The sequence below is a fragment of the Rhea americana genome, unplaced genomic scaffold (assembly GCF_003343005.1).
Source record: "Rhea americana isolate MKP2758 unplaced genomic scaffold, rheAme1 scaffold_659, whole genome shotgun sequence".
NCBI lineage: Eukaryota > Metazoa > Chordata > Aves > Rheiformes > Rheidae > Rhea > Rhea americana.
Genome location: NW_028186822.1, coordinates 4,975 through 30,914, shown reverse-complemented (window position 1 = coordinate 30,914; position 25,940 = coordinate 4,975). Strand labels below are relative to the sequence as shown.

At 53.7% G+C, this 25,940-nt stretch overlaps 1 protein-coding gene across 5 annotated transcripts in view; it reads right to left on the bottom strand.

The window, feature by feature from the left end:
• DNM2 (dynamin 2) overlaps positions 1-25,940 on the bottom strand; it is a 40,147-nt gene that overhangs the window by 13,287 nt on the left and 920 nt on the right. For 2 of the 5 annotated variants that reach the window (XM_085320767.1, XM_085320763.1), the window contains exons 2-14: positions 17,135-17,208; positions 13,867-14,016; positions 13,316-13,519; positions 12,866-12,964; positions 12,408-12,568; positions 12,009-12,151; positions 11,500-11,635; positions 10,750-10,817; positions 9,393-9,531; positions 6,586-6,672; positions 6,187-6,257; positions 3,841-3,892; positions 3,054-3,065 (exon numbers count right to left, since the gene is read on the bottom strand). In XM_085320767.1, the coding sequence (XP_085176893.1) occupies positions 3,054-3,065; positions 3,841-3,892; positions 6,187-6,257; positions 6,586-6,672; positions 9,393-9,531; positions 10,750-10,817; positions 11,500-11,635; positions 12,009-12,151; positions 12,408-12,568; positions 12,866-12,964; positions 13,316-13,519; positions 13,867-14,016; positions 17,135-17,208 (1,396 nt within the window). Of the gene's footprint in view, positions 1-3,053; positions 3,066-3,840; positions 3,893-6,186; positions 6,258-6,585; positions 6,673-7,323; positions 7,463-9,392; positions 9,532-10,749; positions 10,818-11,499; positions 11,636-12,008; positions 12,152-12,407; positions 12,569-12,865; positions 12,965-13,315; positions 13,520-13,866; positions 14,017-17,134; positions 17,209-25,940 lie in introns of all 5 variants that reach the window. The other 3 variants (XM_085320764.1, XM_085320765.1, XM_085320766.1) reach the window with 3 other exon arrangements.

The window sequence follows — 25,940 nt, the reverse complement described above, 5'->3', positions numbered from 1 at the left end:
TGGATCGGAGGCAAACAAACAACCGCCGTGGAGAGGCAGAGAAGAGTTAGACACGAGGTAGTTTGGGAGTTTGTTATGGCTTGTACGGGAACCACCCGTGAGCAGCTGCGACTAGGAGACCCAGGCGGGGCTCCAACCTCGGCCTCAGAAGCCGTGAGCCGGTGCGCGAGGAGCCCGTCAGCCCTTTCACGCCGCGGGTTTCCTGTGCTCTGCTGGGGGAACCTGCCGAGGGATCACGCCAGGGCCACTCTCGTTTTCAGACTGCTCAGGTGGCCGCCAACGTAAAAGCCACAACAAAATCCCGGCTGTTACACGCACACAAAGCTCGGTGCTCTGGCGGGTGCAGGCAGCTAGAGCTAAGACTTAACTCATACAGATTCTCTGGCGAGGGGAAGGAAGGAGCCCTGAGATTAAGGTGGCAGAAGTCGTCCATTTAAACATTTCACCTTCTGATTCGCTCTCTCTGGGCTCTCATGCGTGTGAGGCCCCAATTCACATAAAAAAAAAATCTGAATTGGAGCTGAGTTTGGTTTTAAAGGAACAAAGCAGGAGGGTGGCACAGAGCAGATGAGAGGATGAGAGCCAAGGAAGGGGCATGGGGAAAAGGGTCAGCAGCAAAGCAAGCTGCAGTCCTGGGAGCCAGGTCCGAGGCTCTGGCAGGTTCRGGGCAGCTGCAGGGGGAATCACAGGGAACAGGGACTCACTCTGCCTTTACGGCACGGGGGAAGAGGGCCAAGGCTGTAGCAGAGAGGGATCTGTAGGACTAAAAAAAAAAAAAAGGAAGAAAAAGCCAAGATTGGATTTCTTTAGGTAAAGGGTAACGGAGGGGRGGGCACCCTCCAGAGCCAGAGACATCCCAGTTGCGCAATGGCGCGTGGCAGGACCTGGGACACCTCTTACTCTAACCGCAAACACGTGAAGCACACGTAACCCAGGTCAAGGAGGAGGAGAGAGGGAGGCCGAGCCAGACTGCGTGGCACCGAGCAGCACAGCAGAGAGCCCAAAAGAAAGTTCCTTTAAGACTGACTGATAAGAGCGAGAGCATCTCGATGGTTTTAGGGCTCGCAGCCCAGGCAAGCTGGCCCTGCAGAGGCGCTCCGGAGCGCAGCGACAGCCTCCGGCTTTGCCCGGTTCCGAATCGGAAGCAGCCCGTCGTGGGGCTGGTGCCTCGAGTCCTTAATTGTCAGATCTCCACCTTCCCGTCGCCCGGCACAATCACGTTCCCACAGCCAGTGATGGACGAGCAGCCTTGCACAGAGCTAATCATCGTGTGGGAGGCAGCCGAGAGGCCCCTGGGAGGACTCCTTTGTTTTGCAGAAACATCTGGATGGTGCTAAAAGAAAATGGAAGTGTCTGAACACTTGGGAGAGATGGGAAAAGGCACGGGGCCCTCAAAGACCGTCAGAGCAACAGTCTGAGGTCTCTGTGCGCGTGGCTGGAGGTTGCACGGAGCAGAATATATAAACTTCCCTGGGAAGAGCGGGCCAGGCGCTGCCTGCGCTACGGCASGGCGACTGCCTCACCAGCACTGCCTCCCTCTTACTACTCTCTTTTCACTGTAACCGAGTTAGAGAGGCCTCATAAGACTCACTTTTGAGACCAGAAAGCATATTGTGCCTGAGATGCAGACACTTTTTCACAGGTCTCTGTTCAACTGGTTAAAAAGCAGCAGGTAAGAAAGATACCTGGCTCTRGGGAACTCCGTCTGCCGGGTAATCCAGCCGCCCTTGCTTCACCTACCAGCCCAGCGCCAACCCGAATCGGCCRGAGCCGAATCATCTTCCTCGGAAGCGGTACCCTCGCTTCCTCCGCCAGCGAGGGATTCGGACGCTTGGCCAGGGACCGAGCGTGGGGGCCGTCGCCCATGGACTGAGGCAATACCTGCACTCTCTCCGCRAGGAGATGGGAGGCTCTTTGAAGGAAAGCACCAGCCAGGGGTTTGGAGACTGCTTCTGCATCAGACACTTCCATTTTCTTGGACTGCACACGTGAAGGTGAACTCCAAGCCCGGAGCAGTGGGATCAGGGCCCCTCCACCCACCCCACCGCCTCCAGAGGGTGTTGCTCGGCCACCAAAACTGAAACTTTTCCGTTTGGCGGAAACATTGCCTTCTGCCTCCTCAGAAGTGAGTATGCTTGAAGGAAAAGCTGTCTTTGCTGGCTGCATGATGAGGTTTAAAGAAGCAGATGGGTTACCCAAGGTTTGCCCCCTCCCCGCCACCAGGACAACCACTAGTGATGTCTGGTGGGCACCCWGGAAGAAGACGGCTTCCTGCTAGAGACCACACAGGGTTTTTACACCAGCTGCGCAGCGCTCTGACGCGGTGGCCGGCTCCTGGGTGCACTTGGGGCCCAACCTCATAAGCCCAAAAGGCAGCTGGGAAACGAACAGGAGGAATAACAGGCCTCCTCGTCCCCACCGGCAGCGGCTGCTGCCAACAGGGGAGCGGGTTCATCCCCGCTGCGCGTGCCCAAGCCACCGGCCACACGGACGGAGCTCCCCGCCGGAGCACTCGCCTCGCTCAAGCCCGTGCTGCAGCTCAACGGGAACCACGTCCCACGACGGCTGCGGGAGGTTCTGCGCTAGCAGGGTCCAGTCCTGTCAAACCCAGCAGCGCCGAGGTTCTGGATCCCTGTGCCCAGCACAGCCCATGCCTAAACCCCGAACCCCAGCACCCGACTCTTCCTATACTTGTTCCCAGCAAGTACACAGATGCCAAACAGCAGTTTTGCTGTGCCCCCGTTTACGGTGGGAGCGTCACGGCACACGCAGTCACGAGCCCTAAGCCCTTTTTCTCAGCTCGTGAGGATGGTGCTGGGGCCATGGGAAGAGACCACGTGGGGAGATAAAGGGAACAGAGGGAGTTTACATCCCTAGACTAAGCCCATAAACCCAGTAACTCTGCTCCAGGAATCCTGTTCTTCCTCTGCTGTCAGCGTACTCAATTCTGTGAGGCAAGAGGTGCTATTTTGGCATTGGAAGTTCCTTCTGGCAGGGTCACATCCATCACTGGGTGTTGTCTATCAGCACTATCACACTATATGGGTACTTACCAGTATCTCACCCTTTAGGTGCGCAAAATTAAAGGGGGGAAAAAAAGCAGGACRAGGAGACAGAACAGTGAAGAAAAACGAAGTGATGGAAGAAGAAGAGAGCAGGAAGCACAAAAAATGGTAGGAAAAAGCAGAAAAACAGCAAGAGAAAAACAGTTACATGCTATTAATTATAATTTTACAGTGTTAATATTTCATTACAATCTTTCCAAACAAGAGGCAATGTCTGTATTACGTACTGCAAGACCTAACACCATGCAAGGGGGCATTTCCAATCCTGCTCTCAGTCATGCACACTAGATAGCGAACGCCCCTCTCAGAACTGGAAGGCTGCATGGCGAGACAGAACTGAGGCCGACACGGCTGCCAGGAACGTCCCTGTGCTAGTCTTGGTCCCCGCTCCCTCTGCCCCCTCCCCAAACAGCTAGTTTGCGATAAATAAAGGGGCCAGGACCAGGAAGTTACGCTGGCCCCTGCCCAGACTTGCCCACGTCTGAGGACACAGGGCTCCTCCAGCTGTCCCAATCCCATTACTTTTAGACTTTTAGCTTCTCTGGAGCGAATGCTCCCACCCCATGAGTCAGAGTTCTGTTTCCTGTCTGCAACCCCAGTGTCAAATATCTCTTTCTCTCAAGGAGGGAGTTTGTGGATCGACCTGAATGCAGCTTTCCGAACTGCAGAACGCAGCTCTTGGGTTGCTCTGAAGCACGGTTGGAGCGGGATCCAAGCCTAGACAGCTACCTCTGCCCCAAGCTATGAGGGAGACCGCAGAGTTGCCAGGCTATACCTGATTCGGGATGGCTCTCTTCTTGTTCGTCTGGGTGTTCCTCTGCTGTGCACTGGAATAAGAACAGAACACACACAGCTTTACGCAGAGAACGCCAAGCAAACGGCAAGCGCTCAGGGCCCACGCAGCCACAGAGACTGAGCCACGCTGTTTGTCTACGGGCTACGTCGACCCTGGAGGTAACACGCTTCCCACCGGGGCCATGAGGAGTGCTGTAAGGAAGAGCTGAGTCCTTTGGGGGTAGCCCATCACCTTGAATTCGGCCAAGAGCACCCAGACTAGTTATTATTCCTTATCGTTATTGTGCACTGCAATGCAGCCAGAGACCTTTCCAGAGTTTTGTCCAAGACTGAATGTACACGAGAGCAGTACCATGGGACGCGTATGGGGCTTTCCAACCTGGACAGCTTTATCTCCTTCCTTACAGTCCTTATCTCCAGGCACATGGGTCATTTATACTCCCCACATGTTCCACAGGGACAAAGTTACAACTTGCAGAGGAGGAGAAACCAAGCAGATCAGCAGTGTTTGCCAATTTGAAAGGCCACAGAGAGTTCAGGGAGTTGAACTCACCAACCCAGCCAAGCTGATATACCCAACTCTCCCTGCCACCAGAAGGCAGATAACCAGAAGGACTAGTCTCCAGAAACACCTGCAGCCTCCTAGTCCCCCCCAGGTTGGAAAAGAGCATACCTGCACCAGAGGGAAAGCTACCTGTCTCTCCTGAGCAACCAAAGAGACGCGGGGCGAGGTGCAGGACGTAACCGTTAGTCAGGAGCAGGAACAAAATCCATGAAAACAGTTAGAATTACGGCAGGACATCCCACAGAGAAGCAGTTTACAAGCAAAAAATGGGGTGGTTTCTCTGTGGGAGGTCACTGCAGAACCATGTTCACAGCAGCCACCGTCCCTACAGCCCAGGATGTCCCTAACCTGCCACCTGAGGGAATTTGGGAGCGTGGACTGAGGGAAGATCGCTCTTTACCTGCTCAGTTCCTCACACTGCTCTCTAAACCCCTGCCTGGTGTGAGGCCGAACACCAAGCGAGCCCGATGCCTGGTCTGACCCAGCGCAACAGCTCTGCTCTCATCCGGGATGAGAGAAGCTCTCGCTTTGCTGAACGTCACTGCGGGAGCACTTCCAAAGCTCAGCCTGGCGGAGGCCTCGCCACCTCTATCAAACACCCCTTCAGCCTGCGGGGAGGGGAAGGTGCAAGCAGGGCTGTCCCGGTCACTCGGTACATACTGTTTCGGCAGGTACCCACCCCGTCGTCAAGTGCTGCTCAGTGTAACAGCTGGGGAGTGGGAGAGTTTCAGAGGAGTCCAGAAGAAAAAGTGAGATGGTTCAAAGGAAAAATAGGAGAGATTAGGAGAAGAGGAAGGAACTGCGAATGAATGTGAAAAGCAGAGACATAAAAAAAGAGGGGAGAAAAAGAAAACAGAGGAAGAGTAAGTGAATTTAAAGAGAAGGAAGCAGTGCAGGCTTTGACTGGCACTACAAACAATGTGACTAGCCCAGGGCAGAGCTGCATGCTTTGCTCTTTCTTTGCAGAACACTTGAGCTAGATCTCTTGGCAGCTCCAAAAGGTTATCACAGAGTTAGGGATGGGCTCACGGAAAACACACGTGAGCCTGATGTCCTCAGGCAAAGAGTCAAAGTTGAAGACAGACAGACTGACAGAAGGGAAACCCCCCCCCCGGCCCTTCTCTGTTCCTGGTCCTGCCTGCTTGGGCAGATGATTACGGGGGATGAGCTCAAAGAACATGGAGACATTCCCGCTCCAGCCCAGGGACAGCAGCTCCACTGGGACACACAGAGTCATTTCACTTTCCCTCAGTGCGGCCGGGGGCATGGAAAATCCCCACCTCAGCTAAAGGGTGGTGACAGCCTTGACTACTTGACTTCATCGCAAGCACTCCTGTGAGAAGGCCCTAAGCAGTTCTAGTTCATCAGTACGGGACTAARCAATCTGACTCCAGTTTTTCATGCATTCTGCCATAACAAGCAGTGTTAACAAACCCTGCTTCAGGCTAATATCTGAAGCAAAGGAAAGATGTGGGGCAGCTCAGATCTTCCGGCCCTTAAAGACTAGACCAGGYGGCAAGCAAAGAAGTGGAGCTCCTGTGCAAATCTCATAGGCATCCAGAATTGTTTGAACCCAGGCRCAGCAGACACTGACACTGTTTTGGTGGATAATGCTGGCTCTTGGGAGACTCTTCCACCAGTTGTGACCCCAAAAGGGTAATTYAACATCCCGCACACCTCATTTGCAAACTAGGGACAGGACTGTTAACTTCATTTRTAAAAAGTTTGACAAAAACCCCACCCCACTGACCAGTTACCTACTTGGCAAACCCGATAAAGTCTTCGTGGTTAGTGTTGATGTAGGAGAGCTCAATGTCAATCAGCAGAAGAATCTGGAAAGAGATTCACAGGTTAGGAGTCCCACAGGAACAGCTGGCCAMCCCCTGCTCTAGCAATGCTCAGAGTCGCCACAGAGCCCCAAGGGACGTTGCYGAGCTCAGGGGCCGCCCGGGCCCGCATGGAGAAGCCAGATCTCCGGCGCTCTGCGTTGCTGCCGCGAGAGGGAGCTTTGGGATTGCAAGCGGGAGCAGCCGGGTGGCCAGTCCAACCGCGGGCTGAGCGCACAGGCAGGATTTGCTTTGTCCTCGGAGAGGAGAAGCACCAAAAAGCTCCGCTTTCTCCTAGCTTTCTAGGTACGTGCAAGCCTGGGAAGGTGCTCACCTGGTCCTTCGTTTTGCCTTCCCGTTCCCTGATGTGAGTGGTAACAATCCTCTCCGTCTCCTCTCGTAACCGGGGGTAGGAACCAAGCTGAAAAGAAAGGGAGAAGGCCAGGGAAAWCCGCTGCTGATCAGACCGCGGCAGCCTCCAGCGCTTATCACAGAAAGCTAGCCACAAAATACACTCACAAACGCAGAGACAGAAGGGACCGAGCCCCAGTTCTGCCTGGAGGACACAACTGGGGCTCAGAGATGGAAAGAGCAACAGAGTTGATTCTCTTCACTAGATCCGACAAGACAGCAGAATGCCCTTCCTGGGGCAYTAGAAGCATGCTCATCATACGCATCAAGTTTCTCTTCCCACCCTCGGGCCCAGGGCTAAGCAGATCCAGATTTTCAAGGCACGAAGCGCGAGCTACCGCTAAGCAAGGCAAAGGAGATGGGTTCTCGGCAATGCAAGGCCTCAGCTACGCTAGCAGCATTTTTAGCCTGTACTGTTACAAGGGGGCGAGCAAACACCTGTGCAATATGTCTCGGCAGGACCCGTGCCGTGAAGCCAAGTTAATGCTACGACTGTGTTTGCTGGCACTGCCAGCAAGTGTGCAGGTGTCAGAAGGATGCAGCGTCCCCCCAGATTAGCCGCAACCGTGCTGTCAAACTCACTTTGGTTGGCTGGGTCCTGAGAGCAAATATATTCCAGATGTTCAGATTAGACAAAGAGGGATGAATTAAGACCCATTACCTTTTCAGCACACTTTTTAATGACTGTGGCCAGCTCTGAGACCACCAGATCAACACACTTCAAACTGGGCTCTTTAAGCTTTACAATCTGTTTTTTCACTATGGCTTCAAAGGCCATGTCGGGCGTGAAGAGCCCCGTCCTGCATCATGCAGAGAGCGAGAGCGAAACACCAAGTGGAGTGCAGAGGGAAAAATAGCAACAAAGACAGAAAGAAAAGAAAAATGAGATTAAAAAAAAATTTAAGGTTAGTAACATGCAAAGGAAAAAGCTACAGTGCCTGCCTGGGAAATTCCTTCGGAGCCCTTGGAGCTGTTCTGCAACCAGCTCAGGTAATCCCCTCAGTTTCCCTTCGTCTCCCGTCCAACCAGTCTGAGCAGGGACACAAATTCGCAGCTGCAGGCCCACAAACACATCCTGCCCCGCTGGTCTGGAGACGGCTTTGCAGCAGTGCTGRACGTGCTGATCTGCGGATGCCTCGCGTCCGCTTTGCCCCAGTGCGTCTGGGAGGGCGGCGTTACCCCGAGCGTGGGAAGAGCCCTGGAAGCCTCCTCGACTCTCTCGAGTCTGGACCACTTAAGATCCAGCTCTAGCAAACTGAATTTGAAGTCCTCTTTCGGGTAGGAGCCTCCCTCCGTCTGTTTGCGACTGGTGAGGTCCGCTCCACGGCTGCCTGGAGGAGGACTAACCTCTTGCTCTGGCAGAAGCAGCACTCGCTAACCCGAGACATCGTCCTAGCACGCAYCCACCTGAGCCCTGTGCAGGCAAAGCCTTGTCCCTCGGTCAGCAGGGCGGCTTGCTTGCAACATCTCTCCTCCCTATTACCCTTCTGGCTGACGGATTCCCTGAGGATTCCTCTTTTTGTTCCGTCTAACCTGGCACCGAAGGAATTTCAGCAGTAAGCRCCGGCTTCTTCACATTACCCAGATCACAATAAACCACACTGAGCACAAAAGAGCGCAGAGCTCCTGACCCGCAAACCAGCCCCCGCAGGTCCTACCACTGACAGAACCAGATGAGCGTTTAAACTGCTCTGCTCCGCGAAAGCACTCTGGGTAGCCAACACCACAGTGACCTTCTCTTTCTCGCCTGGTCCCTGTACGTAGTCAAAATCTTTCTTTATTATATTTTTTGGGGGTGGGGAGGGGGAATATAAACATTGCAAGAAGAAAACAGGAGCTCTTTYTCCTGTTCTCTTTTAATGCATTTCTTTTGTTTCTACAAGAATGAGGTTAAAAGACAGTCACCCTCAGAAGCCGGTTATTAAATACGGAAGCGGCCGGTTCGTCCAGGGCCATCACACAGCTTCAGGGTAATTAACACTCCAAGAACAATGATGATGGGGGAAACCTTTTGAAATGGAAATGTGCTTGTTATCAAGCAGCTGGTTAATTGCAGACATTGAACTATAGAGTTTAAGCAAGATAGGAGGCTGTTTGCTGGAACTGCCGCTCCCAGCTTTTCCTTCCATTCCCCACGGGTTCCCAGAGTGCAGCGAAGCAGCAGTTTAAACCGCAGCTTGAGGAGACACGTGCTAAGAGAGGTACCGGGGTGCAAGAATAGCCTGCCCACCTGCCTGGCTCACGCCTCGCACCAGGAACAAAACCTCGGCAGCGTCCCTTCTCGGGGCCCCRAGAGCCTGTCTGCGCAAGAGCCGTGCCACCCCACGAGGGTGGGTCCTGCCGAGCGTCGCCCAGAAGGCCGGGGCAGGGACGGGAGCAGAACTCCCGGCTCTGTCCATCGCGCCGCCTGCGAGGCCTCGGCGGCTCCGCGCGAGCCTCCAGGCGAGCCCAGGGCCACGGAGTCATCCCCAGGGCTCGGTCGCGTCCCCGCTCTGGCGCAGATAGCGCAATTTTGACCAGAGGAAGCTCTCGGCTGGAGGAAACGGGCAGGGCTCTGGGTTAGGAGATGCATCAAAGGTCAGAAACACTCAATTTGCTTAGGRAGCTCCCAGATTTTGTTTCTTTTTTTTTGGAGGCGAAACCAGGCAAAGCAGGCAGGTTAGAGCATCACTCCTGCTTCCCCATCCCGCTGGTAGGAAGAGGCTGGATTGCCTCCAGCCAGTTCAATACCTTACTGGTACACTGTCTAACTGTATTGATTAACTCCTGAATAACGAGGTCGACACACTTCAGACAAGGCTCTTTCAGCTTCACCACCTGCTTTTTCACAATGGCCTCGAATGCCAAGTCTGGGGTGAAGAGCCCCGTCCTACAGGAGTCCACACGCGGGGCGAGAGGGCAGAGACATGGCAGAGAAAAAAACAAAATGGGTGATCAGGTTTAGAGGCGATCGGCTGCACCCTGACGAGAGAGCAGCAGCACCACCCTGGAGAGCAACTCCCTCCCCGGACAGGCAGGCCACAAGCTGGGACCGTCCCGTTCCTGGATCCGCGGCGTCGCTGAACCCCGCTGCTCCACCACCCTCAGCTGGGGCTTGCACAGCACGGCCGAGGGYGCAGGGCTGACACCTCCACCTGCCCCTTTCGCGGGCCACGGGCCCTGCTCTCTGCAGTCGCGGGGTGGGAACACCTCAAATTAGGGCGCTGCTCCCTCCACGAACGGGAGCGAGAGCCCAGACTACCAGGCGCACTGACACCGTAAGCAGGTGGGAAGCGGCCTTTACAGCAGCGTATAGGGAACAGGGATACACCAAGAGCAGGTCAAATGACTCCTGGGGAGAGTAATCAGGCAAAGAAAGGAAACGTTAGATTTCTTTCCCCATCGTGACAGCAGGCCAAAGGAGAGCAGGTGCCTCAAGGGGAGGACTTGTATCTAAAGCAACTCCTCTCCTATGCTSCTGGTTCAGTGCTGCCAGGCTCCAGGCACCCAAGAGTTCTGCACTGCGTGGGCTGAGCAGCTTCCACACAAGGTGAGCTACTTCCAAACGAGACAACTCTGGTCCCCAGGGCACACACCTACAGCCAGAGCCTGGATCCTTATTCTTTTAGCCAGGAGGTTTAACTCATGTTTCCCAAATCTCTCTCAGGGTTATTTCYTCCCCTGCTTGAGGAAATAAAAGAGGGAAGAGAAAAACTATCTCAGTGTCTGAACTGAGGGCATAAGGGGAACCTTTCTAGATCAGCACGAAGCAGCATCTGTGTTCCAGCTGTCCCTGGGCCCTAAAGGAGGAGGGCTTGCTTGTCTCTGCTAACGCTCTGCCRAAGTGACAGAGCGGGGGGGAAACTACATGAAGCAAAAATCAGCGGGACCATTAAGTTACCCCTTTAATTCCCTCTAAAAGATCCCAACATGGAGCRTCTGTTCTCAGCAAATGCTGGTCTCCGCCAGACACTGGACAACGAATTGACAGTGACATGTATCGCCCCTCGCTCGGCAGGGATATTCCGATCGCACGTACCACACGGACCAGGCTTACTGATCTACCTAAGGAAAACAGGATCCGCTACTGCACTGCTCCGATACTTGCCTCACACCGTGGATGTTTTTAATTGCATAGCTTATTTCTCGTCTCAAATCCTTCTCGTCGAACTCCATCTAGGTAGGGAAGAAAACCACAATCAGATTTTACAGCGAGCAGCTTCTGGTAACAACATAGGTGTGCAAGCAGGTGCTCACTTCAGCCATTCTCTTACACCATCACAAGAGGCAGGCAGGTGCYGGTCTGAAGCCGTTATTGCCATCAGCCTGTTAGGCACCTTACAGTCAGGTTAAGAGAAGCTGCTCTCTATCTCYAAGAGATTGGCTCGCTCCCCGTGCGTGTGGTTTAACCATCTCAAATTCTGACAGATCTTGCTAGCACCCAACAGGCAGACAAGTTCTCATTTTGGCATTGTGCTCCTTACTCTAAAACATCCTTCTTGTGGGCCCAGCACTTAAACTAGAGGTTGGGCATCACCATCCAGAAACATCAGCCTGCTTCATCTACTAAAACACAGAAGTGAGGCTCTAAGAAAACATCCCTTCCTTCTGCAAGCACCTTGGGATGTGGACAAGGGAACGGCTTCAGCTCCAGCAGCGCGTTGCAGGGCATGGCTGGGCGAGAGGGAGTTCAGCTCATCGCCGGCATCAGGTCAGGTTTAAGAAACAAGCACGCAGAGCAAACATGCCCCTTCTGACTAGCAGCAGGCAGAAAACCAATCACATTCTGCTTTGTGCAGGGACAGAGAGTCTACCAAATGCTATTTATGCAGAACAAGCGTCCCCAGGACAGCTTTACCTTCACAAGCTCAAAAGGAAACCGCTCATGGAAAATGCGATTGATTCTGGCACCCCCGGAGAGTTCGAGTGTGTCCACCTGGTCTCCAGAACCTTCAATCCGCTTCTCAAAGTCCACACCAAACTGCTGGACCATTCTGTGGAGAAGCAGCAGGATTATAAAGGTAGCAGCTGACTACAACAGACGACAGGACGGACAGCCATCCAGGCTGTCTACTACAGTCAGCAACACGCCACCAGGGCCACGTAAAGATTCTCCAAATCCCCTGTGAGATCAGTGCTGGAGGGCACAGAATGGCTTCCAGGTGCYACCTTAGTGCTGCTAGAATTGGCAAGGCCTTCCATTAGCACCACTTGTTTCTACTGACAGGATTGCTCTGGGCATCGGGCATTTCCTTGCAAGGGGCCACTAGCCGAGACAAACGAGCCTTCCATGAAGATCGAGGTAACTTTAAGCCTCCTTTGCCAGGTGAGGCACCAGGATCGAAGTATTGAGTGGGAGAGACCTACTGTAACAAAGCTTTGGTTTTTCGCGTGGGGTCATCAGGGCGGAAATTCTTGTACTCCTCAACCTCCTTCTCCAGGGACAGCAGCTGACTCTGAAGTTTGCTGCGCAACGAAGGCAGCGTCTCCCGAATGTGGTTGGTCAGTTGCTACAAAAGAATTGGAAAAGTGAGTGCAGCAGTCCACCTGCCTGCAGACTGCCTGCAGGAATTCCCCTCTTCCATCAGCAACAAACACTATCAGCAAAAAAACATTCAGGAAGCAGCGCAGCTTTTACTCTCCACAAACAGAAGCAGAAACTCGCCAAGGCCCTGGCATGGCAGAAAAGCTCTTCCCTCTATACAACACTAAATTGCCAGCAAACCAAGCACAGAGCTTTGTCACAGCACCTGCAGTTCAGCCTACCTGGTTAAGGACCTTCTGCAAGTGTGGGGTGCCCATCCGGTCTGCCATGTGCCTGTAAGCCGGGTGAGAAAGGAAGAACTTCCGTTCTGCTGCCAGTGCTGCCCTAATGTCCTTCTTACCATCAATGTCCTTCTGGCTCCGGTTAACGACACCGATGTAGCCTGCAACAGGACACATTGGCTCTTGCTACGGACAGACCCAGCCAAGAGCTGTCCGAGCAGGGCTCTGCGATTCTCTGAATTGCCATCTGTGGCAACTTTGCTTTCCTCAGAGTGCAACACCTTCAGCAAGAAGGGTCTGGGCTCCCCTGCAGACCTCGTTCAGAGATAACAGACTGCACAGGAGTTGCCCTTCAGCTTGCTCTGAAATGCCACCCTCTCTGTATGAAAGATGAGGGTGTAGCAAGGTCATGGCGGGGACGATATGGGGCAACACAAAGCCTTCAAAGTTCATTATACCTCTTCGTAAAGGAAGCAGCTTGTTCTCCAGCACATCCCTGGCATCTGTGCCTTCATCCATCAGATCCAAYTTGGTGATCACTCCAATTGTCCGCAAGCCTGAGGCAGCCACACAAAAAAAGCAAACGATCAGTCTTATTTCAGAGAAGGTATTGAAAAGAGGCATGCAGGTGCGTAACCAAAACGAGTACGAACTCGCCAGTTAAGGACTGGAACTGCTGACACTTTCTCAGCCATCAGAGGACCAGAAGTCCTCTGTGAGAGGAGGAGAGATGAGAACCACATTTGGTTGCAAAAYGGTGTAACGGGTTTCTGACGCTCTCCTGTGACAGCAGTTTTAGACTTTACGACTCGATACCTGGGCCACTCAAACCCACACACCACCATGCTGCTGCAGGGCTCAGAACAACTGCAGGGACAGAGACAGGCAGCAACATGTGTCTGTCTTACCTTGAGGATCAACTTCTTTTGCCATCTTGAGCGCATCTGAATTGGCCAGATCCATGTTGGCTGGCGTCACAGCGAGGATCAAGCTGCTCTCCCTGCTTATGAACTGCATGATCATGTCTTTGATCTGGTACTCAATGTCTTGAGGTTGGTCCCCCACTGGCACTTTGGTGATACCCGGGAGGTCAATCAGAGTCAGGTTCAGCACTGAAAGRACAGAGACCGCATGAGTTTGGGGTCAGAGGTCTGGAGTTGGGAGCAAATGGAGCTTCAGCTGTCTCTTCAGCTCTGGATCCAYGCTTCTGCCACCCTTGCAAGTCCCTCTGAAGGAGCGTTGATGCTGTATTTGCTCAGATGGCAGCCACATGTCCCCAGGCTGGGATAAGACAGGCTAAATGTGCACAATGGCCACTTTTTGCATGTTAGGACACAGAGTGGGGTAAAACCCATAGCTGCTATGTATGCAAACGCCCGCTTGTCTTTTTTCACTAGGYGTATTAACAAATGCTAGGGCCTGTGTGCAGAGCCCTAAGGCAGAAAAACACCTCACTCACCGTGTGGCGAATAGACGCGAAGGTTGATGGGGATAGGAGAGATGCCTTTGTTCGTTCCGGTGACCCTGTCCGTTTCTGCTTCGATTTCCTGCCGCACCTCGTCAAAATCCGTGAACTTTTTGGACTTGCAGTGCAAAAATTCAGCATATTCTGGGAGAGATAACCCACATACACACACAAAAAATGAGTGGAGAATTTGGCTCCTATCTCAAGCCCAGCCCAGTAAGACACATGCCGAGATTCAACTGTTTTATAAATTCTCTACACCATGAAGCAGAGCCAGACATTCATTTCTGTGCAACACCAGAGCAGCCAGCTTGAATCTGCCCCAGCAACCACGCAGAAACGGTGCCCCAGAAAGGCACCACGGGCTTGCCCAGGGATTAACCTGGTTGTGTTCAGCCTCCTGACTGGCAGCAGCCCCAAACAAACTTGGCCTAGCAGCCTCCTCTGGCTGAGGAGGGAAGAACGGGACAATGGAGGCCAGCAGACTCAGGCTGAGCAAGCCGACACTTTGCCTGCTGCCTCTGCACTGGCAGCAGCTGCTTTGATGTGGACTTCAAGTTACACTTTCCCTGCCAAAAAGAAACTGCCCTTGGGTGAGATGCTGGCAGCCAGCCTACGCTGGCTCCAGCTAGTGAACCTCAACGTCAGAATGGCCGTGTTTGTTTTCACCCAGGCCTGTTTGCCTTTCAGCCCCTGCTGATTGCTTTTTAACATTTTATTGCTGGGACTCCGAATGCTGAAGAAAGGTCCGAGTCTTCAGCTGCCAAGATGCTCTGAGTGCTGGTGTGCCTAGGAGGCAGGGCAGCACCCCCCAGTGCTGGCAGCAGGGCTCCAGCTGGCTCTCGGAGACACGCAGGTGCTGGAGACCTGGGCCCTCGTCCTCGTGTTATCCCCGCTGCGGTGTGACTGGGGCACGACTGCCCYGTCGGTGAGGAGTCATTCCCCAGCCCCCTGCCAAGGAGGAACCGCAGCTCCCCTCCACCTGTGCCGAGAGCTCTGCTTTATTTACTTGTTTACTCCCGAGATTTATCATTTCATTTCACTCCACACTGGAGCTAACAAGCCCAGCAGAGCTGCAGGCACTAGCAGTGCAGAGAAATGCCTGACCCTAGGAACTCCTCTCCAAGTCCAAGTAGCAGTGCCAGGAGATAAACATTAACTCAGCCCCAGCTCCTCGGTGGGAAGATGCCTCAGAAGAGAATCGGCCTGAAAAGAGCTGCTGCTTCTGGGCCACAGTACAAGTCCGGGAATCCTGAGCTCTGTCTCTCTGAACCACCCATCTGCTCACAACGGTTCCTGCGAGGTGCCAAAGGGCCTGGATCCAACCCGTACCAGAAGCCCAGGAAAGCATTTACACTCAAAACGACAGAACCGATTCAAGGCCTTCGCACCTGATCTTCAACTGAAGCAGCCCCACTGTCAGGAGAGGTCRCAGCATCTACTTCTTTTCACCCCTCAGGCCTGTTGATCTGAAACTAAGTCAGCAGTGCTGTTCTCATGAGTGGGAAGCAAAGGTCATCGCGATACAGCTTGGCCTCCCACTGGAGGCACTATCAGGTATCTGAGATTTTCTGAGAAGGGTCTCGCAACCTGCTAGTTCAAGAGACGCTTTGAGGAGACTTGGAAAACTCAGCAGAAAGGTGAGGGGTAAGAGGCACAGCGCTTCCTCTACAATCGGCYGGATAAAGACTCCCTGGCTACTTGAAACGGCTCCAAATCTGCCCCTTTCAAAGGATTTTAATAGATCAGTGACCGCCGCTTGCCCCAGGAAGAGGACGGTCTGTAAGGATGGTGCCACTCACTTCCTTTCTTGAACAACACTAAAGTGTGGGTGGGACAAGGCAGGGAAATGCCAATCCTGCCGTCACCTTTCTACTCCTACTGGTTTAAGCAACTGTTGACATCTTATCCCGCGAGGGCTACATCCGACATTTTGCAATCTCTTCACATGTTCTGCATACTAGAAATAAAAAGTTATTTAAGAAATGGCCCATTGAATAAATGCAAAGGGAGGCCACAAAGAGCGACTGTACAGACTGCTCGGCTGCAGTTTTGAACAGCAGAGCAACAGCAATGATTTGCCCAATCAGTTGCACAAACAATAGGACACTCAAGCCTCCGAGGAAGAAGATCGCACGAGTAAATCGTACATATTTCCTTCAGAGAAACGTAATAAAAGAAATCTCCCCCAGAGATCAGTTTCCTGGAATTTTTAAGGTGTGCCTGTTTGGGAAAGTGGGTTGTTGCTGTGGTTTGCTTCCAGCTCCTTGGCATTTTTTGCGGGGCGTGAAGATAGGTGAACCAGTGCAAAGGCCAATTTCACAACTCTTCCATATCACACTGCAAAACGGAACTGAGTCATAGCGCGATGGGGAAGCAAGTAGGCAGGCATGCTTTTATTAGCAGCTGTCAGAGCTGCAAATACTTATGCACAAGTCAAGTCTCCCTCATAGTCAGAATAATTACATCTTCGGGAGACCAGAAATTTTCTACTGGAAGGGAACAAAAGAAAGGACTTAAAAGTGTCAGTGTTTCAGCTAATGCTCTTTACCCATTTCCACTGTGGTTTTGTAGATACCTTTTCTCTCTTTTGTGCTAATACAATGCATCTAAAGAGAATTATCTTTCTTTTTTCTTTCTTTCTTTTTCTTTTATTTTTTTAAGGTACTGTAGTTTGACTCAGGTCTTAACACATTTGGGGGAGAAAAGATTATCAGAATCATCTGCAGCGATCTCCTGCATACCAGACAGTAAATTTGCAGAGTAAAGGACAGCATATATTCAAAATGAGCCTCAAAAAAATGCCATTTGGAAGATGAAACGTGCAGCGAAAGCAGCACGCTGTTACGGCAAATCACTTCAGCGTTGATGGCTCCCACCCAGCAAACCACACTGCTGGCACATTCTCTCAATTAGACCTACACTGAAATGACAGCATTAGTGCCAAACTACAGAAAACAAGCCTCCTAGCTCCTTTCCCACTTCCAGGGTAGCTTTCATCTTGAAGAGCACGTTTGATTTCCAGCAGTCAAAATCCTGTTCTAGGAACATTCAAAAGAACCAGAACTGTTACCTAAATATTCATAAACTTGTTAAATGGCAAATCTGCAAGAGACTTGCACACAAATGCCAGCAGTAGTTCCAGTCTAGAGGGTATATGGAGCAGTATTTGCCAGTGAAGAGTTTCAGTGCCGCAAAAGATCTCTCCTGCCTCTGAGCAAGGAGCTGGACAGCGCTCTCGGCTGGACTAGCTAGATCATACCTGTCTTGGAGAAGATCAGCTGAAGGATGAGAGGCCGTCGAGTGACGATTCCAGAGCCTCGGGGAAGGAAGTCCCTGCAAGGAATCAAAAAAGACACATGTTYGCTCAGGTGGCTAAATGAGCAAGCAGGTAATACTGTACTGAGTCAGCCACAGCAGCAGAGAAACAACAGGCAGCGGGAGGCGGCTGTGCAGGGCCTCGAACGCGCCTCGGTCCTAAGCAGGGCAGGTTCCTCCTCTGCATCCACAGCTGGGAGGGAGGTAAACGATTTGTCCCCGCTCACAAACACCCACGGCACGACAGGAATGCTGTTCTCCCGGGATTCGTCCCGGTCACGAGGCCGTCCTTCCGTCCCTCGGCTATCTGTCCTCGGGAAGGAGAAGGTGAGGGCCCAGAGCCCACGCGGGGAGGACAGCCGAGGCGGACGCCTCCGAGGTCGGACCGCGGCACCTCTCGAGGTGCCTCCCCAGCCCGCACGGAAGGAAGCGCGTGTGCACATCAAACGCCAGACTCTAAAATCAGACCCAAGGAGTACGGACACCAAAGCAGAGAAGAGCAGCTCCTACGTCCTTACAATTTCCTTCTCCGTAAACCACTGGCAAGTGACTGCTCTCAAGTCTGAGAGCACAGGAATATGGAAAGAGGTTTTTCCAGCTCTCAACAATTAAGTGAAGTGTCTACCAGATTTCTAAACCCTGTTAACTCAGTGAAAAGACACACCTCAGCAGGAGGAGAGGGAAAAAAAATCATCTCTATCTTTTGAAACCATAAATCCTTCACTGTTTCCTCCAACAGCAAAGTTTCCAAGGCAATTACTCCTCCTGCCCCATTCTCAGGGTGTAAATTTGAGGATGCCGAGCCATTGCGCGTGACCCGCGCGGTGGAGGCCTCTGCCTGGAAGCGGCACTGCTGCGACTCCCTCGCCAGGCAGCTTTGTCCGGGGCTCTTACCGCTCGCTGAACGGCTACGGCTCTTCTCCAACGCCAAGGGCAACGGGAACCCTAGGCTAGAAAGCAGGTTTGCTGAGCAGCTCTTTTTGACCCCGCTTGTTGGCTTGCTTGCTTTGAAATGGAAGCGATAAGAGCTCCCTGGAAGAGGCCAGGGCAGCTTTCYGTGAATTTATCGCTTCCATTAACGGCGCGCTCGGGCACCGCGCAAACCCGGAACAAGAGAACACGTCCCAGTGCGCACCGGCTCACCAGCCGAGCACGAGGGAACGAGAGCCGTWCCGCGGACGTGCCAGGCGCCGTCGCCTGCGCCTCAACGTGATGTGCCAYGCTCGGCAAAACACCGGCCTTGAGACTCCAGAGCCGAGAAATCRCCTCATCCCGAGAAGAGAAACAAACACGCCAAGGCTTCGCCTACTTCCCGACGGTGCTCCCAGCCCCRCGTGGGAGCTCAGGTGTGCTTAGCCCCACACGTCAGCATCTGCGACCGCGGCCAGCAGCGGAGCCGCGCTCGTGAATCRCTGTTTGCGCTGGGAACGTCGCCGCTGCGCTACGTCGGCGTGACGAACCCGGCCGGGCGCCGCCGCGGCGCTCGCCCTCCGCCCCGGCGTTTCACCAGCGAGATCTGGGAGCGAGCAGAGATCCCCGGAGCACCGGCAACGCCGCSCTTACAGCCCGAGCCCCGCGGGAAGGGGCACCAAGCACGAGTCCAGCGCACGCGAGTTAGCGTTAATCTGGGCACCGCAGGCAGTGGCAGAGGCGAACGGGCAGCAGGGCGTGCGCAGTGCCACGGGGACCCTCCGCTCGCAGCACCCAAAGCCCCGTCGCGGCGGCTCCATCGCAGCCCGTGCTCCACCTGGCCGGAGCTGACGCGGGCCGGGCGCGCAGCAGCCAGACCCCACAGCTCCGCGGCCAGTCGCCGTGCAGCCCCGTACGGGAGGCAGGCTCAAGGACAGAGCCTCAAAATAAAAGTTAATTTTTATTACTGAGCGCTTGTCAGAARCAACTTCCTGCACAACTGGGCCTGCAGGTTTTGCGGACACCTGCAGCTGCAGCCAGTGGGATCCAGCAGGAAAAGGGAAGTCTTTATGGTATCTGCTTGATGACATAAGGAGAGTCAGGACTTACCCTCCCGGGGTTAAACTTTATTTTAGTGCCATTTGTTATCCGGTGCGGTTAAGGACCTGCAGTTTCACTATGATGCCACGCAGGCCCCATTACACAGCTTGGACGTGCTGGTGGTTTCTTCCCTCTTAAACAAACAAGGTGCGAGTCAAAATCCCCCACCGCCGTCCGCAGGACCCCACCGGCCCAGGGCACCCCGAGGAGGGCGAGCGCCTCTTCTAGACTGACGCCACCAAAGCGTTTCTCGCGACTCGGATGGGACGAAAGGCGCCCTCGACGCCGCCTGCCACCCACGCAGGCTCCGCTGCTCTCACCCGCGCAGCTGCTGAGACGCCGCTGCGTGGACCTTGCTCGCTCGGGCTGTAAAGACCCGCGCGTGCTGGGTGAATGGGTAACTCCCAGCAACGCAGCGGAGCGAGGCGGAGGCCGCTAACGCAGTTACGTTCCCAGGACCGCGTGGCTTAGCCTGCCACCTCTGACCCAACGCACCTTGCAAAGAGCTAACCACCTTCTTCCCTGCGAGAAGAGAAGCAGGGCTGCGCTCGCAGCAGCCTGCCACACTGGGGCCAGGGCTAAATTAAAAAAAAAAAGCCCAGTTCCCAGATCCCCGGGGCAGGCTAATTTCACAGCGCAGAAGGAATCAGGCCGTACGGCGCAAACTCGTCCGCCGTTACGTCGCGGGGTCAGGGGCGAGCGCGGCGCGGTCGCGCGCAGGAATGCGGAGCGACCTGCCATTTCGAGGCGAAGCCGCGGCGCGCCGCCAAACAAGGGCTGGCTTTATCGCGGAGGGCACAGCGACGCCAGCGCCGCGGGGAGCTGCGGGCCGACTTCTGCGTCGCCGCAGAGCCAGGCCGCCCCACGCGATATCCGGCGGCGAGCGGGTGTTTTACAGCCAGAGGGTCCCGCCGTGGCTCAGTCCCATTCAGGCACGTGTATCTTGCYGCTGGCGTTAGCGGGAGCCGCCTTCTCCACGGGAAAACGCGGCCTGCAAGATACCTGGGACAGAAAGAGGAGCCCACCAGATGGTCTTCTCTGCGTTTTTTCAACGAGCGTGACGTGACTCGGAGGTATGCAGCTGGCGTGTTAACAGGGTGGTAAATGAAATGACGCACCTGAGAGACGCAATCATCGAGGAGTGAAGTCAAAGGAGTATTTGGAATGTCAACAGTAAAGCCGGATTTTCCCATTGATCTGATTATTCATGGCTCCTCTATCTCTGCTTTGTATTTGCACCCAGTACCAGGAAATTCTCTCTCGTTTGCTAGACAGAGTCAGAAGACAAACGTTGTAACACTTAATACTCCCCATTAATAATATCTAACACTAACAATCTTCAACGCCAGAGACGCTCGAGCGCTGCCTCTCTAGCCTCGGGCAATCCCGCACGCTGCCCCTGCGGACTCCTCGCTGCAGCAGCCCGCATCTGTCAGGCTTTCGGCCGGGCGCCCCCCTGCCCCGGCCCTCTCCGGTTTCAGGTTTTAGTCTCCCTGGYATGCTGTTTATCCTGACAGTTTCTTCACCGGTGACCCCACGGCCGCTCCTCCGCGATACCCGGGAGGGGACACGTCCCGCCGTGCGCAGCGCCCAACGGTCGCTCCGCGCCCCCCAAGGCCCCTTGCCAAGGGATCTGTTTTCACCAAAAAGCATTTYGTTTGACCCAAGGGAAGACGGGCCGCTGGCAGGGGGATGGGCAGCTCCCGCCGGGCGTCCTGGCCTCGAACGAGGGAGCTCCGTTTCACTAATGCCTGAAGTGCTTTGAGATTCCCAGGTTGTCGCGAAGTGCAAGGGTGGAGAAAGGAGCACCCCAAAGACACCAGAGCGCTAGCTCGCCCAAAATACAGCGAGCGTCTCTAGGAACAGGGGCTCCTTACTTTTTAAATCTTTCCTTTCTTTAGCTGTATTTTCAGCCAGCTGCGCTTGCTGATAAAATACAGTTTCCCCTTCCCCAAGCAATGCCAAGCAATTAAATTACCATTCCTATGACTACTACTGCTATAAAATCTCTTGAATACACTTAGTCAAAGGTATGATTTATACACACAGAGCTGCCTTCCAGATTCCCTAAATTAAGTGTGGCCAATTCCACTTAGGCAACTGAGTTAAACCAGATCTAGAGAATATTTGTTGAGAGCTGTGACCTGTCAGAAACCACCAGAACAGTCACTCCTATCTTTATCTTACCCCGTAGGGTAAATTTTCCCTCCCAGAGGCTTGGGCACTGCGTCGGCACAGCATAAAATTTGCATTTCACCACCTTCAGCTCTTGATGCTCAGCACAAACGCTGCATTTTGTCTCTTTGGGGGTCTTCAATGCCCTTCACGGCTCCTGTTTCAGTGTTGCAACGGGAGAAGGGACAGTGCAACGCTGATGAAAGATGGGGAGCGCRGTTGCTCCGGGGCTCAACCTTGGCYGCATTTCACTGAGGTTCAAACACCTCTAACCACCAAGAACCCRCCATTGCGGCCTTCCAGGTTAGTCCAAGCCCTATTTACGGCTGCTCGGGGTATCGATAACGCGTTACGAGCGACTTATAATGCCCCATTGACATTTGGTCCCTCGAACGCGTTGTCAAAGGGAGAGGCTGCCGCCCGGGCAGATGACAATGGCTCCGTTGTGATCCCCGGGCCCGGCAGCCACGGGCCCGCCACGCTCAATGGCCGGATTTTATGCAGCTCCGCGACGTTTTGCACGCTGACGTTTGTCAGCACGTCGCTCCGAGAGCCGGAGCGGGGCCAGGGGAGACTCGGAGCATTTAGCACGCTTGTACTGGCATTACAAGGGCTCCAAAGACGGACTAGTCAATGCACGTTTCATCAGGACATCAACAGAATGACTTTTAATGCAGCTAGTAATGTAATTTTAATACAGTCCTTTAGATTTCCTTTTCCCAATTAAAAGAAAGAGGAGAGAAGCAAGTCGCTTCAGACCCCTGACAAAGCATACAGTAGTTATCAAGACCAATTATTATTTTGATGCCTGCTGAAACAGATGTAAAGGCAAGACAGATTCCTTCCCCCACAAACACGTTTCAGTCCAGCATCCAATTCAGAGAAGATTTAGCGGACTTCAGGCAGCTGAACTCAATTCCTGACTCCTCCACAGGCTTTTTGTAGGAGAAGGACTTGAAAGCAAGTCCTTTCCGTGTCTGAACGGGGCTCGTAACCCTTCTCGTGTGTACTCAGGGCATACAGAGGAGCACCATACCGCACTGTCGTAACGTCCTGGTACTAAGGTACATTGGAGACAGCATCAGTTGAAATTAAACAGTTGAAAAGCACCCAAACTGGGCCTTCCAGAATAAGGATCCAAACCTCCCATTGACTCCTTACCCAGTGTCAACACTCAGCCGCATTCTCCAGTCACCRCCCTTAACTCAATCAGCTAAAATCACTCTTCTGAAGAGGGAGCAGCAGCTCTCCCCAGGGCTCACGACACGACAAGGCAGGGACACGAGGGCTCACACAGAGCAGAGCTGAAATTCCCTCTTCCACRTTAGCGCTCAGCCAAACTCCTGCTCCCTAACACCACCCCAGACTTACCCTGTCTCCCTCCTGCTAACCGAGGCCTGGCTACGTCACCGGAGAATCCGGCACRGCTTGTTTCTGGAGACAGGATGCTGGCTGTGAAGCGCTGCTCGAGTCTGGCTTCCTACGCAGGCATCTAGCAGCCCCTCCGACTTCTTACCAGGTTAGAAGCAAGAAGTGAGGAATAAAGGTCATACAGAGGAGTTATCAGAGAAAAAAAAAAAAAAAAAAAAAAAAAAGAACACACACATCCTATTTCCACCCAGCTGTCAGCAGCATCCCAATCCCCACAAAGGAAGGAATCATTCAGAAACTAACAGGAAGCTTCCTCGGAAGGAAGCACAGTCAACCGGAGCGGAAGGCCTCCTCGCACCCCTGTGCGAAGCCTTAGCTCAAGTGCAGCCACAGCCACCACGGTGGAACTTGCAAGACGAGGAAATCGGAGCAGGCAGAGAGATCCAAGCAAGCTCCAAAATCCAGCTGTTCCTGCTGCGTTGTTTACTCTTCCCCAACTTGGAAAAACACAGACAATGAGCACATCAGCAAYGGCTCTTCCCTACCACCTGCGCTGCTACTGCAAACATCCCAGCGGCAGATGTTTGCACCTTACAGGCTGCTTACCTGGAAGTTTTCCCATTTCTATCATGTTTTGTGTACTAAAAATGCCACGCGCAAGTCAAAGAGCAACAACTGGTTTCTTAGTCAGAGCCCATCTTGGTTAAGTACTGCTTCCTGCCTAACGGTAGGGCACGTCAGTCTGTATTTATGCATTTATACAGATGTGCTTTTGTATGCCTAAAAGCGGCCCCTGGGCTTCACGAAAAAGCCTCTCGTGGGTAAAACAAAGCTCATCCCAAAGCGGTCGAAGCGCCCTGTTCGCGGCGCGGGGGCCTGCTGCATTTAGCTTGCTATCTGAGCAAGCTTCATGCCGCACGGCTGGTTTATTTTGACAGTTGCAATAGCCTCAAGGACAAGTCTAGCCCAGCGAACGAAACCAGTCAACGCTCAGCAGTGCGTCCACGAGAAACGCTCAATGTGCTCCCGGCCGGGGCGGAGTAAAAGCTGTCGAGCTGTCACCCAGCTGTGAGGGCACGAAGCGGGATCACACTTGGTCCATCGGCACCCCGGCGGGGTCCAGCGCGGCGTGAAGACGAGCAGACGATCCCCGCTCTCAGCCGTTTGCGATCCTACTAATGGGTTAGCGATTTCAGGGCTATTAATCCTTTTCCATGCTGAATTACTGCACACGGCTGTTATAAGAGTATGTAACTATAATCTATATTCTCATTATTTTATTCCCGAGTATTTCAGTAGGTGTGTACAGCAAACAATGCTAGGAAATAGCRAGAGAAGCAGATGCTAACGTGCGGGTATTATCACCACACAGTGACAACGACCGAGCTGACTGAGACTGCTGAAAACGCAGGGACACCGAGCAAAGGCAGGATTTACCGCACACATAATTACCTGGTTATTAACTCAAGCGTGTCACCACAGAACAAAGTTAGTGCCATGAGATGTAAGTGAAAAATTCCAGGTTACAGAAAAAGATCATACAGATCAAGCCCCACGGAAAGCCTTTTTGTTCGGATCCTAATGGAAACAGGGTCTGTGGAGTGTGGTTAACCCCTTATTAAAGGGCCTTCCGARAAAGACTTCAGTGCTCTGAAACAAAGATTTTTAATTACTGGGCTGGTTTTCCAACGGCACCATAATTAGAGGCTGCCAAAACTTCCACTGGCAGCTCCTTGTGAGGGGTAATGACTTGAACGTTTCAACTCCAACTGCAAAGAGACTTGGCAAAACTCATCAGCACAGATGCAAATTTAATCTGGCAGAGTCAGACCTGCACTGGTCCAGCTGACTCCTCCTCTCCCTCCCACCCAAACAACAACAGGCTCAAAAGGCATCCTCAACTGCTCTGCAAATCCATGCTCGCTATGAATTAAGCCCCTGTGAACAAAAAAGAAAAGGCAAGTTGTGTCAGGTGATGCATCACAGATCAGGCTTCGGATCCAGGCTTCACCTATACCAAAATGTTAAGTAAGCCACAGTTCAAACTGTGAATAGCACAGTAGTGAGGAAAACTCATGCAGGACATTCAAAAGGCCCCTTTCCTACTGATAAAAGGAGCCACTGATGTGTCACCACAGCGACTGCAAAGCCAAGAATTCCAAAACGCTGGAAAAAAGATGCTTAGTCTGCTCTCTGGAAACAGGAAAGTTCCTGTTACATCGAACACCGGACCTGACAGCGGAGCAGGCCCCAGTCGCTGTCGTTTTGTCACTGGAGAGGGATCAGCGCCTGCTCCCGCCAGCCAGCGTTGGTGCGAAACAGCATCACCGGAAACCTGCTATTGTTGCTATTACAGCATCCGCCCCYGCCTCAATCGGATCCCCGTTGCGCGACGGGTTTCTAGGCACAGCGAGAAGCAGTCTCGTGCCTGGATGAAGCCAAAGCTGAGCGCAGGATCAAAGCGGAAGGGGTCAAGCGACATCCCTTGCCCTGAGCGCGGGACAAGCGCATGCAGGAACGCAGCAGCATCGACTGCTGCCAGCTCACAGCCCTGCGCTGTTAACTGCGGGACTGGTGCTGCCATCCCCATAACAGTGGGGACGGCCGAAGAGCGACTTTACCTCCGCTCTCAGCGCTTTGATTCAGCGGCAGAAGTTGTTAGCAGCTGCCGTGGATTTGGAAAGAATCAGCAGGGCCGCATGAAGCGAGACTTTTAAACCGCACAGTGTTAGTGCTAAGACAAAATCAGGAGCATTCGGCTCCCCCGCGGTATCTTGACAGCCACGCTCTGCTCCCCACCCCAGCGCACGGGTCYGTCCCTTATCCTGCCAACTCCGACCAGCTCTAGGCCGGGTCCTGACACCCCTCCGCTCCTGGGAGAGCTCCGGCAGAGAGCTCAGCGCTATCGCGAGGGCACACGTCCGCACGGCCCCGAACGCGGGGGCCGCTCAAACCCAGGCGCGGCGACGGCTCCGGGCCTGACGCTATCAGAGTGGAAACAGAAGCGTCTTTAAGACGCGGCCCGGCGTTAACCGCTGGGAGTTAACGCRGCCGCGTCGAGAACAACAAACCGGAGCGGGGCGCGCGCCGAGGACCGCGCTCCAGCGCCGCCGGGCCTCTCGTCGAAGCGTCGGCGGGGCGCCGCGCGCCCCCGTCCCCGCTGCACGGCCGGGACGAGCCCCCGCGAGGGCCCC